Source organism: Sus scrofa, chromosome 3, assembly GCF_000003025.6.
Source record: "Sus scrofa isolate TJ Tabasco breed Duroc chromosome 3, Sscrofa11.1, whole genome shotgun sequence".
Lineage (NCBI taxonomy): Eukaryota > Metazoa > Chordata > Mammalia > Artiodactyla > Suidae > Sus > Sus scrofa.
Window position 1 is genome coordinate 112,529,594 of NC_010445.4, and position 13,160 is coordinate 112,542,753.

At 52.8% G+C, this 13,160-nt stretch overlaps 1 protein-coding gene across 1 annotated transcript in view; it reads left to right on the forward strand.

The window, feature by feature from the left end:
- OTOF (otoferlin) overlaps positions 1 to 13,160 on the forward strand; it is a 102,918-nt gene that overhangs the window by 51,406 nt on the left and 38,352 nt on the right. Inside the window, 3 exon segments of the mRNA XM_021087729.1 lie at positions 9,150 to 9,223; positions 10,618 to 10,744; positions 11,210 to 11,264. Coding sequence (XP_020943388.1) covers positions 9,150 to 9,223; positions 10,618 to 10,744; positions 11,210 to 11,264 — 256 coding nt within the window.

The following is a 13,160-nucleotide window of genomic DNA, read 5'->3' on the forward strand; positions in this document are numbered from 1 at the left end:
CCACAGCTCTCTTTCCTCACTTTCTCCACCTGCCTGGCCCTCAGGCCCTCCACGGCCCCACCGCTTTCCACCCACCCCCTTCCTGGTGTCCGGCCCTATAGGGCTTCCTGCTGGGCTCCTCTCTGCTGGGTCGCATCCTGGAGGAGGGGGCGGGAGGGAGCCATTTTTCTTGTTCTCCTGCTGGATCCATGGAAGAAGGTACCTCCCTCCTGTGCCAGGGGCCAGAGGGCAGCCGGGTATGTGTGCATGGCTGGGGGCTCTGACGGGGATGGGCACGAGGCACGTGCCCTGGCATCTGCCCTGGTGTGTGCACGGGCTCAGCACAGCCAGCCTCACCCCCAGGGATGCAGGGTTCCCATGGCCCCTCCCCCACTTCCCTCCACCAGGCTGGACTCCAGAGCTGCAGCTGCTCCCTGGGAGCCAGGGTCAAGGCCACGCTGAGATGTGGGGGGAAACAGGGCTCAGAAGACTCCTCCCAAACTCAGCCGCCTCACCTGAGGTAGGGGTCCTCTTCACCCCCTGCCCAGGACTGAGAGCTCAAGTGAGGCAGGCAGCACTAGGGTCCCAGCAAACCCCAGATCCCCAGGAGGCCGCCATATTGATCCCTCTGCCCCATGGCTGCTTCCAATGGTGCACACAGAGTGATGGGGACGGGGCTTGAGGAAGAGGTGAAACCAAGGCAGAGAGAGAGAGAAAGAGTGTGTGTGTGTGTGTGTTGGCTGAGCCACAGAACTTCCCTGGCCAGGCTGGGATGCTAAAAACACAGTGTGGACTCTAGAAGGACAGTCAGGCCCGTGCAGGGCTTCACAGAGAGGTCTTCTAGCAATGAGGACAGCCGTGAAGTCAAACCCCCCTTCCTACCCTTTGAAATGGAGAGACTGAGGGCCGGCTGAGATTAAAAAGTCAGATAACGACAATATCCAGCTTGTGAGATGGGTGGTGTCACAGGTCAAGGCATCTTCAAGGTCTCCCTTTCGGGCAGTGCAGTTATTCTTGTTAACGTTAGTTGGCGTCACAATAGTAGTTGGGGTGTCTGAGGAGGGCTAGGGCAGGGGTGTGCCAAGTGGGGTGTGCTGGGTGCCAGGTTGTGGGTACGTGCTGTGCCCTGGCCTGCTGTGTGCCTGAGAAGTCTCCCCAGTGGGCCAGCCAGACACCTCTCTGCCATTTCAGAGTAAAACCCAAAGGGAACAAGAAAAAGCATCACACTTGGTCACTCGGGAACCTGGCCCACCCTGGACCACTTTTAGGTGACACACCTCCCCTTCTGGTTCCTCTACCGCAAAGATTTTCAAACTTTTCAGGGTCATAGAGATCTTTCCAAAAGAATCAACAGGAGTTTCCGCTGTGGCACAGCGGGAGCGAATCCGACTAGTATCCATGAGGATGTGGGTTTGATTCCTGGCCTTGCTCAGTGGGTTAAGGATCCCACGTGGCTGTGGCTGTGGCCCTAGCCTGGGAACTTCAGTATGCCATGGATGCGGCCCTAAAAAACAAACAAAACAAACAAACAAAAAGAATAAACAAACATACCTCAAAATCTGAATCCATGATTCAGAAAAAGGCAGCCCTGCTCGGATTAATATGAAAACAGGGCCCGTAAATCTCCTACTCGGCCCTCATTCTTGAAAGCTCATTGGAGCCCAGGTCCCAGTGGGGCCCGCGTCCAACCAGCCCCCAAGACCAGCCAGGGCTTGGGGCCAGAGCAGGGCTGCTGAGACAGCTTCCCCTTTTCTGCTCTCTGCTCAGTGGTCTTGTGGATTTTGGTAGCCAGAGGCCTAGCTGATGTTATCTCCTTTGAAAGGAATTACACACAGACCAGCTGGCCTGAGGGAAATGACAGCTGTGGTCCATCTGGGCCTCAGGACCTGAGCTGTGATGTGACTGGAGTCATGTCCACTCAGGCAAGGTCTGTGCCAGGACAGGGTGTGAGGAGAGGGAAAAAACTCCTAATTGTTAGGCACTTTCTTCCCTTTATCCTCATTGCCACAGCCTCAGAGAACATTCCAGAAGGGCTCTCTGGCCACCTCCCTAAGTAGGAAGAGGAAGGAGCCCGGCTCTGGGCCCTGGAGCAGCAGCTCACCTACTGCTGCACACAAAGAACCTCCTGGGCCCACCTTTCTTCTCCGAGGCCCTCAGAGCCTGGGAGCTCCCCTCTCTATTGGAGGGTGCCAGGCATGGGGAGGGCAGAGGCTGGCCCAGGCCTGGAGGGTGGCCAGGCTCCTCTAACCTTGCGCTCGCTGTGGAACGCAACCCACATCTGAAATCACAGACCCTGGCCTGGGGGAGGAGGAGATCAGCGGGGCCCTGAGACCTCCTCCCTCACCAGGGCTCCAGGTTCTCCTGGGCGTGGGGTCCGTGGGATACTGGCCACCGCCCCACCCCTGTGAGCTCTTCCCCAGGTGTTGGGACCACAGCTCCTCCCACCCTCCCCGGGCAGAGTCTGGAGCTATGGGACCCCTGCCCAGCAGGCTGTGGATCAAGAGGTCTGGGGACAAGGCAGCCCCTGGGGAGCGTGGGGGTCAGCAGGCCAGGGGCTAGGTCTGCAGGCGTCTCTGGTTTCACCCTCTCACACACATGCCCTTGTCTCCTCATTTCTTCCCCCTACTCAGCAAAGGCAGAGAGAAGACCAAGGGAGGCAGAGATGGCGAGCGCAAGTAGGTGTCCCAGGCCAGGGCGGAGCCCGTGGGGCTCGTGAGAGGGAAGGGTCCCCACCCGGTGCAGGCGGCGGGGGGCCCGGATCCGAGGGCTTAGGCATGGGCTGTCCCGGTGGAGCCAGCATGGGGCCAAGGCAGGGCGAGGGAGGCCACTCCACCCGGCCACAGGGGGAGGGGGTAAGGAGGTGTCCTGGTGGGGGCGGGCCTTCCGGTTTCCACTCCCTCAGGGTGGGGGCGGGCCTTCCGGTTTCCATTTCCTGCTCCCTCCTTTCAGTGTCTTGACTCCTCCTCCACTTCCCTGTTCAGTGCCCCCCTCCCGGAGCACTGGCCCTGAGGCTTCCCCATAAGGGAGGGAGTGCAGGTGCTAAGGGGAGCCAAGGCAAGGCTGGGCTAGATGGACCCGAAGCGCTAGAGGCCCAAGGAGGATAAACTCTGGGCGTTGAGCGGCCTCAGGGGGTGGCCAGAGCATGAGACCCAGACAGCCAGAGAAGGATGACCCCTCTCTGGGAGCCCTCATCATCTCCAGTCCCCTCAAAAGCTTCCTGAGGGAGGGACAGAAGGAGGTGACAGCAGGCGGGAGGGGCCACCACAAGGTACTGGAAAGTCTCAGGGCTCAGGGGTGACGGATGGGTCTCACAGCCTCCCGGAGAGCTCCTGTGTCTCAAGGACTTTCCAGCATCACAGGGATTCTCCAGGGCAGTGGCAGTCAAGGCTGACCCCACTGGAGGGGGCTTCTGCTCCCACACTGGCTCTTACAGATGACAAATCTGGGTCCCAGAGAGGGGAAGCAACTGGCCCTAGAAGAGGGACAGAGCTGGGACTCAAACCCAGGGAATGTACCCCCTAATCCAGAATTTACAATAGGCCCAGGAAGTTGGGAGCCTTGATTATATTACATTTAAATTTTTCAAACACACCAACAAGAGCTGAAAAATCAGGAATGTGGTCTTTATTCTCCAGATAGGGAAACTGAGCCCTGGAGATGTTAAGAGATTTGCTCAAAACTGGGGTCCTGATAAATTAAAAATTAATTGACATGAGGCTATCAGGCAATAGGATTGTGTTTACAGGGGTCTGGATGAGCACTGGTATGGACCTGGGGTATCTGCTTGCACTAAGATCCCAGGGACGCACAGCCTCATTCATTGCTTTTGCAAAAGCATGTGGAGTTCCAACTCCTGCTTGCTACACTTGAGCAAAAAGCATGGTGACATGGCAATGGCACCACGCGGGGACACTCAGGTCCAGAGACCTGATGGGTCAGAGAGTTTGCAGGTTTCAAGCAAGGGAAGAAGCCTCAGGAAGAGAGCATGTGCCAGGCTCAACAAAGGAGCCAGGGAACCAGATGTTGGGGAGTATGGGAGATGATGGCAAACATTAAGCTGGGGGGTCCCACTTAGGGAGAAGTCTCAAGGTCAGGTGTTTGCCTGAATGTTTAGACACAAAAGGCCCACAACCTGCCAATCCCCCAGGCTGTCTGTCTGAGATTGGTGAATCTCTAAGACTCCTTTCTTGATTGCTCCTCACTCACTCCCCACTCTGTCCTGGGATTCAGCCTGGCTGGATCCCTTTGGCCACAACAGGACTGCAGGTGCCTCACAATGTGAGCACGTGTTAGGCCCACAGCGAATGCTGGTTCCCTGGCCGACCCCATCCTAAGGTCTTGCCATTTCTTTTTTGTTTGTTTGTTTCTTTTTAGGGCCACATACGTAGCATTTGGAAGTATCCGGGCTAGGGGTGGAATCGGAGCTGCAGTTGCCACCCTACGCCACAGCCACACAGGATCCGAGCCACGTCTGCGACCTACACCTCAAGTCACAGCAACACCAGATCCTTAACCCACTGAGTGAGGCCAGGGATCCAACTCGAGTCCTCATGGATACTAGTTGGGTTCATTACTGTTGAGCCACGACAGGAACTCTAGTCTTGCCACGTCTTAATTCACATATGAGATAAAGTAAACTGGCATTTATTATTCTTATTTCAATTGTAGAGCCTTAGGGTGATTGAAAGGGCAGGCAAATGGGATTGCTAAGATTAAACAAATTGAAACTCTTTAGCCTGGAAAAGAAAAGCTTTGGGGCCAGTTTTAAATCTCGAAAAGGTTATATGGCAGCAAAGCTGGTTAGTTTCTATCTCCACCGAGGAGAAAGAAGAGGAACTAGAGAAACACAAACCCATGTCTCTTAGGCAGGAGTTTGTTTCTCTCGATTCCCTGAGGCCTAAGCTAATGAGCCTTGACAGTTCCCGCTGCAGGTAGAAGCCCTGCGCAGCCCGGCCCGGCCTGCGCTTCACACCCTTTGAGTCACAATCTCCAGAATAACACAGACACCCAACTGAGTGGGACCCAGCTTGTTAAATTTTGCTTGGCAAATGTTCCCAGGGTATCACTGGAGCGTTCCAAGTTCTCCCCTGGGACCTCAAGTGCATCACCCAACCTCAAAGACATGGTGGAACAAGCAAATCAATTAAGGCCATAAATGGAAAAAAAAAAAAAAAAAAGAGTTTAGAATGAGTGAACTCACTTTAAAATCTTCTCTCTAGGGAGAAATAGCATCTAAATTGCAGGTGCATATCATTCAGGCTGCCCTGAGCCTGGCAAATGGGGAGCCCAAATGTCATCATAAACCTTCAGAGGGTCCTGACAGGCCCGCCTCCCCTGCCTCCTGCTTCTCTTGCTTTCATGCAGCCACCAGTGAGTCACGTGGTTGCAAAGTGGTTTTGTTTGTTTTTTTACCAAAGTTGATAACAAGTTTGTTTTCTTTGTCTCTCACCATATTATATCATAATATATCACCATATTATAACTGACAAACCATCTGGACCAAATGCAGAATTTAAAACAGACTTGTATACCAGTAACCTAATGAACATTTTACTTTTTTTTTAGTTTTGAAATGGAAGTCTTTAATACAAGTGAATACTCTTCAAAATTCCCTGATCAAGCTAATATTTATTTCAAAAATAACATTTACCCTTTGTTAAGAGAAGCTGGCATGCTGCTTTCCGGGAAGTGATGGGTAGAAAAGGCTTTTTCTCTAGTGATTTCTGATGTGTCATCAATCAGAAAGATTACAAGGGCAGTGAGAGCCAAGGCCATCATGTGTCAGTGTCCACAGCTCATGTGAACGAAGAGTAAGTCTAATAGATGCAGAGCCTACAGTAAGAATTCTGGAAAATTCTGCAAGAGTTCCCGTTGTGGCTCAGCAGGTTACAAACCATCTAGTATCCATGAGGATGTGGGTTCAGTCCCTGGCCTTGCTCAGTAGGTTAAGGATCCAGCGTTGCCATGAGCTGTGGTGTAGGTTGCAGATGGGGGTTGGATCCGGAGCTGCAGTGGCTGTAGTGCAGCTCTGATTTGACCCCTAGCCTGGGGACCTCCATGTGCCTCGGGTGCAGCCCTAAAAAGAAAAAAAAAAAAAATTCTGGGAATTATGCTTACCCTACACACTATGTGTTTTTCATAAAGGGATAAACCACCTTTTCCAGCTATCCCAGGCACACGGGAGTCCCACCAGCGATCTTGTCCACTTGAGATAGTTAAAAGAATGCAGGCTCTAGGGAGAGGAGTCTGGTAGAGAGTGGTTGGAAAAAGTATACTTTTTTTTAACAGTCTCTATCATTGCTTCCAAATACATTTGTTTTAAGGAATAAAGTGATTTTTGAATTCAAGGGCCGTAGCTGCCCAGGGAGGTCCCAGGCCACTTGGGTGGTCCCTGGGATCAGCATCAGAAAGCCAGGATTCCCTGACACCTGAATCTCCTCTGGGCCTCAGGCAGGGGCCAGATCCCATGCCAGGATGCAGAGTGGCTGGCCTCTCCAGGTAGGGCCTGCTCTGTCCTGACACATGGCGTTGACCTACCATCTAAGAGCCCTTCTTTCCTTGGGTGGGGGGCCGGGGGGCATTGGGTCGGGGGATGGAATGGGGGTTGTGTGGCTGGAGCAGACTGGGTGTGATGGCAGCAGATAAGTCACACACAGACTGGGGCTGAGGACACTAAGGAGCCACCAGCCCAGGAATGGCCAAGAAGTGGGTGTACACAGTCAGCACAGAGCCTCCAGGAGCCTCTTGGCTAATCCAGGAGAGCAGCTGGGTTGAGAGGAAGAGAAACCCAAACACTGAGACAGGAAGCAGAGAGAAGACAACTCATTTCTTGCAGGGGTCAGACAACAGCCAGCACCCCTGCTCTTAAGGCCACCAAGAAAGGAGAAATCTCACAGGATGGTTCTTTTCTCACTACTATATGACTGCGTTTTAATTGCTTTATTTATTTTTTAGGGCTGCACCCATGGCTTATGGAAGTTCCCTGGCTAGGGGTCAAATCGGAGCTGCAGCTGCTGGCCTACATCACAGTCACAGCAATGCCAGATCCAAGCTGCCTCCCTCTGTGGCCTATGCTGCAGCTTGAGGCAACGCTGGACCCTTACCCCACTGAGTGAGGCCAGGGATGGAAGCCACGTCCTCACGGATACTGGTCGGGCTCTTAACCTGCTGAGCCACAACGAGAACTCCATATATGACTGTTTTTAATGGGCTCATCGATCTGTTCAGTATTAGGTCACTAGTAACTTAATATGTATAGCCTGTTCTTCCCCAAATGTGTGGGTGCTTAGATTATTTTTGAATGAGCCCCCTCTCTGTAAACACAGGCACGGTCCATGGGACTCGTCACAGATGATGTCCCCATCTGCAAGTTGTGCTGGCACATGGAGACTTTTCGCCAAAGTTCCAAATGGTCAGGATGGGATCCACAGAGAAGGGCAAACCCAGAGCATTGAAGATGCGCTGGAAGTACTGCCAGCCTGGGGGCGGGAGCTCCTGTCCCAACTCTCTGAACCTCAGGTGTTTCATGGGTTGAATGAGAAGTCTCTGCCCCTCCCCGAATTGCTGTGAAGATGAAAGGAGCAAACATCTGGAAAAGCCCTTTGGCCCAGATTAGCTGCTCGAGAAAGGTCATGTAATCTCTTGTTGCAGAGAAACTTTTGAAGATAATTCCAAAGGTTTTCCTTTTTTTTTTAGAGTGCATTTCTTTCTCTCTTCTCCCGTTGACACGTTCCAGGTAACATGATGCTGGATACTGCAGACAGATCAGTGCTACCCCAGCCTTCTTTCATCTGCCACATACCTTTTTAGGAAACCATGAAGATGCCAGTGTTTCCTAAACTGTGAGCTAGTGCCACATGAAAGAGGTGGTTCTTGGTTGCTGTCTCGCTGGGATACAGACATACACCATGTCTTGCCAGGCATATGTAGAGCAAAGAAAAGGCCAGAAGCTAGGATGGGGCTAGGTTTGGGGATGAGGTTGGATTCCCCAACCCCAAGGAGGGGCTTGAGGTTTCTAGGCCACCTCTGCAAGAACAGAAATGTTTTTCTGCAATTTCACATAACCCAGCATCAAGAACAGGGGTTCTTGGGGAACCATAGCCAAGCCTCTCCAGGGAGATCCCTGGCCCAAAGATGGGTGGGCTCTGCTGTAGGAGGGGTTCAAGGTTGGAGTCTGCATCCCACCCCTACAGGATAACAGGGCCATGGCCAGGAGGAGGGAGAATGGGAAGTGGAGGGAGTCAGGTGTCGGCTCATGCAATATTGATGGGGTAATGGAATCCTACACTTTACCCCCTGCTGATCCTACTCCTGGTCCCTCCTGGACCAGGGACCACAAGCTCGGCTGCAGGGACATCACTGAAGGGACAGTGAGGACCCCCTGCCCCCTTCCTTCATCCCCACTGACTGCAGGGGCACAAGGCCACACCAAGCCAGAGGAAGAGGTAGGAACTATGGAGTCGGCCATATGTTCCTGGGGGTTGGCAAAAGGGGGATTCTGTAGTGAGAGGGGACAGGCAGAAGGAGCAAAGCCAGGACCAAAGATAGAGGTGGGAAAGAACCCATCTCCTCCTTTTCACTGAGGGCCAAGGAGAATCCAAGGGCAGAGAGAGGTTGGGAAAGACAAGGCAGGATTTGGGCACCAGGGCAACTAGTTTCAACCACATCTCCCATCTCCTCATCAGTCTCTGCCTCTCTGAGTCCTTTTCCTGCCTTTCTGTTCTGATGCTTTCTCTCTGGTCATCTGACTTTCTTTCCACCCAGACGAGGTGGGGTTCTCGGACAGGGAGGATGAGCTTGGTGGCACTGGCCCAGCTCAGAGCTCTAAGACTGGACTGAGGGGCTGGGATCAGGACTCCAAAGGGCTCCAGATGAAAAGGTTCTTCCCACCTGAAGCCCTCCCTCTCTGGTCCCGGTCCCCAACCTGCTCTTCAGTGGTGTGAAGGCATGGGGAAGGAGGAAGCGATGGGGTTTCCTCTGTCCTAATTCCCCCTCACAGCTCCAAGCTTGGGAAATTTGGCCCCCAGCACATCTCGGGATCAGTAGGTGAGGGTCTGGGGCTTGGATCTCCCTTTCCCTTACATATTCTCTCGGGTTTTGCTCTTCTGTGTCTGTGTGTCTTCCTCCCGGCATTCATCTCCCTCCATCTTATTCTGGCGGCCCCCTCGCAGAGCCGGGAGGAGCGTGTTCTCCGCCATGAAGCTCGGCAAGAACCGGCCTCACAAGGAGGAGCCCCAAAGACCAGGTATGGACGAATGCCCTGGCCCACTGTCCAACCAGCCCCTCGGGAGCCCTCCAGACCCACTCGGCCCCTGAAAGTGACCACACCCCTCCTCTCCGTCGGCTCTCCTGCGATTGGCCGGCGGAGCCACCTGGGAGGGGCCTGACATCCCATTGGCTGGCAGAGGAGCCGGGTCCTGACAGTGGTCCTCCGGAAGGGGGCGCTTGGAGAGCTGGGGCGGAACCGTATTTCCTCCAGTCTAGAAGAGCCCCTCTATCCCGTGGGCTCCTCCCGCCCTCTTTGCTCCCATTCTTACTTCTCCACATAGAAGCCTGGAGATTTTTAACTGGAGAAGAGAATAACAACAAAAAAGCTTGTTTGGCCAATTCTCTATTTCTGGGGGGAAATCAGAGCCCCGACAATGCTTGCTCGGAGCAGGACTCCTAGTCCTGCCTTTTCCCCATGTGCTCTCGTGGAGCTGCAGGGATGGCCCTGGGGGAGAGCGGCAAGGTGAATCCAGGAAGACTGCAGTGGCCTGTGGCACTGGTGCCACTGGAGCAGCAAGCTGGGGACGGGGCAAGACAGCCGTTTAAGAGGGAGCAGGGAGGACAGGTGGAAGGCGAGGGGTTGAGGGGGCAGGTGGAGTGGTAGGGCAGCTACGTGCGGCTTTCTGATACAGGTCGGTCTGTAGATCGCATTCCCATCCTCAGGGTTCCTGGCTTCCCTCCCCAGCACCCTCTGTGTGGCCCACTGGCTCCAGATTCTCTCTCTGCCCCCATGCCAGTTCCAGCTGCACCTTTCTCTTTCTTAGATTGGAGAGGGTAGAGCTGTTAACTGAACCCAAACCCACTATCCTTGGGTGGCTTCTCAGAATGATCATTTCTTCATTTCATTGGATTTCTACAAATCCATACACGTTAGGTTGTGAATTCCATCAGCTAATTTACACGGATAAGTTCTTTCCTAAGCCTGGGTTTCTTCGTCTATGACATGAGAATAGTGCCTATCTTGGCAGACTATGACTATGAGCATTATGAGGACTAGAGATACGTGTATAAAATGCCTGGCATTGTGCCACTCATAGGAGGCACTCAGTAAATTATAGATATTGGTACAAGAGGTGCCTAAGTATGGATTCTTTATTCCTAACCCACCACAAAGGCTATTCAGTGCTTAGGTAAGTAATGAGTTACATTCGATTCAAACAAAAACCACAAGACCAGATACAATATCAGTTAAAATTAGAGATCAAGTTTAGGTCAGAAACACTGCACATACACAGAGCATAGCATTCTAAGCAGATGCTAGCAAGGAAACCTGGAATTTGACTCTTAGCTTCCAGGAGGCCAAAGCAAAAAAGGAAATAGAGTCACTAGCCCACCATCTAGCCCACCTAACAGGCCCTCCTTCTTCCCCAGATGAACCAGCAGTGTTGGAGATGGAAGACCTTGACCGCCTGGCTATTCGACTGGGGGATGGGCTGGATCCTGACTCTGTGTCTCTTGCTTCCGTCACCGCGCTCACCACCAATGTCTCCAACAAGCGGTGAGTGGGCAGGAGCCCCTGAGCCCCGGTTGTCTTCACCTGGTCAGGCAGGACCCAGCTTGCCATGTTTGGAACTGGGGTGGGGACGAATCAGGGCCCATGGACAGCTCCTTCCTAACCCTACCCCCTCCTCCTTTTCCTGGATTTCTCTCTCACCTCTCTTCTGCAAAGACATGGGCTTGTTCCCAGGTCATCGAATACCTCCAGGCAAAGGGAAATCACGGAATCACCCAGCCTGCACTTGACCCTGTTGACCTAATGTCTGTCTGCCTGTTACTTCTGCCATTGGCTGTTCCTCTCTATTGAAGCCCTGAGCTCCCGTTCTGCTTGGTAGCCCTGGAGTGTTTGAAGACTATGATTTTGTCCCATGCCCTTCTCCTTCTAACCACTGCCAGGGCCCTCTTCCTCCAGGGCCCTGCAGGCAGTCCCCTTACACCTGGCCTGACAAGACACTCTGCTCCTCAGGTCCAAACCAGACATTAAGATGGAGCCAAGTGCTGGGAGGCCCATGGATTACCAGGTAGGTGGGGCAGCTAGAGGCCTCATGCCTTTCCAACTCTGCTCTACTGGGGGTTTGGGGCTAGATGTGGAGACAAGGATCTGGGGGTCATAGAGGACCACATGCCGAATATAAGTTCTCAGAATAAGCTTGTTCCCGGGAGACACTGATAGCGATGTCGTAAGGAGAGAGGTGCCAGCCCCCAAAGGAGCTGGAGAGCTCTGCGAATGCTGGTCAAAGCCCTCTTAAGATTTTACGACCAGCAACAGACTTCATAAATGAGAGGGACCTGGAAAACGGTAAAGAGACCGAAGTCAAAAAAAAAAAAAATTCCAACGGTTAACATAAGTGCTTCTAAAGAAAGATTTTTTTTTTTTTAAGGTGGTGTTTTATCTTATTTTGATGCCGGAAGGAATGTCAGTCTTGGCCGTTGTATATAGATGATGAGAATGTGGGTGGGTTTTTTTGCTTCTCTGTATTTTCTGAAATTAACGGTTAATTTTTTTTAATTTGTATGTTTCCAAAACTGGAGACAAATGGACCCATTTGGCTGAGATGGAGAGAGATTTGCAGCTGTGAGATTGCCCGTGTGGCTGCAGTGCAGGCAGAATGGGCCATGAGCGTGGCTGGGAGCTGCTGGCAGAGGGACACACAGGGCAGCGGGACCCAGTTCAGCCTTCCCAGGCTGGGGCTTGATCCTCAGCTTTGCACGGCCACATCCTCAATTTTGTCTCTTCTCCTGGAGCTGATGGGAGGCTGAGAGACTGAGTTACAATAACACAATTCACAATAGACTAATGTACAAGCTGGAAGCACCTAGTACTTATTTATGAACTAGAAGCAAGAAGCATCCAGGGTTCATCCATTGCTCTGGACCCTCTTTGGGGAGCTAAGGAGAAGACTGCTGGGTATTCCTAGGATTGAGTGAGGGTCCTGGCTGCTCGGGCCGGGCGTTGGGGGATGAGGAGGACACCGCCTTCGGGAGACCCCACTGGACTGCCACTGCACTTCCTGTCTAGGTCCAGTGCCAGGCCCCAGAATCTGAGCCAACCCCTCTCCCAGGTTAGACCTTTATTTCCCATTTTCCAGGCCCCATGCACCCTTCTTTAAGGACAGCCTGACCTCACCTCACTCAGGTGATGATATGAAGGACTAGATGCCAGCTTTCTTTGTAACAGATACATCTTGTCCATTTCCTTGTCTTCTTTAAGCCTTGCTTTGGTTTGTTTTCATCCAGTTGGTGACCATCTTCCCAGGGGCTTAAACAAGTAGCCCCAGGCAGTGTCAAGTGACCTGCCTCTCTGGTTTCAGAGAAGCTCACGCCACTGGGCTCCTGGGAGGTTTGGGAATGTCACCTCCTCACTTCTCTTCCAAAACCTAAGCACAGAGTATCCTCGCACTTCTGAGCGCTTCGCCAGGGGACTGGGTTACGGGCTTTGCTCTTCTGTGTGCTGAGAACAGAAAACATTCTAAAGAATGAAGATCCCATAGTCAGACACCATTCTCTCTGCAATGTTTCTTCTGCTTAGAATGCTCGGAATGCGTAACCTCTTTCCTGATTATTGGCATCTCAAAAGCAAGACGCCACAGCCTCCTCCCTGTGTGCGGTTTCCCCGTGAGAGCGGGCTAAGCTTGGCACTTGGCAGAGAGATTCTCGGTGGGCCGTGGAGTCTTGAGTCTGTTCTCTACCCTCTCTTTCTGGCACCAAGACTGTATATGTCGTCACCTCCAAACATCTCTCTGCTTTTCACCTCCACGTCATCGCCCCTCCTCTGACCGCCAGCTCAACCGCAACGTGTCTGGTCTCCCTCCCCTCATCTTGCCTCCTCCACGCCATCCTCTTTGCCACCACTGGAGTGGTCTTCTCCAAATCTTCGGGTCATGTCCCACCTCTGTCATCTGGAGATGAGGGAGTAA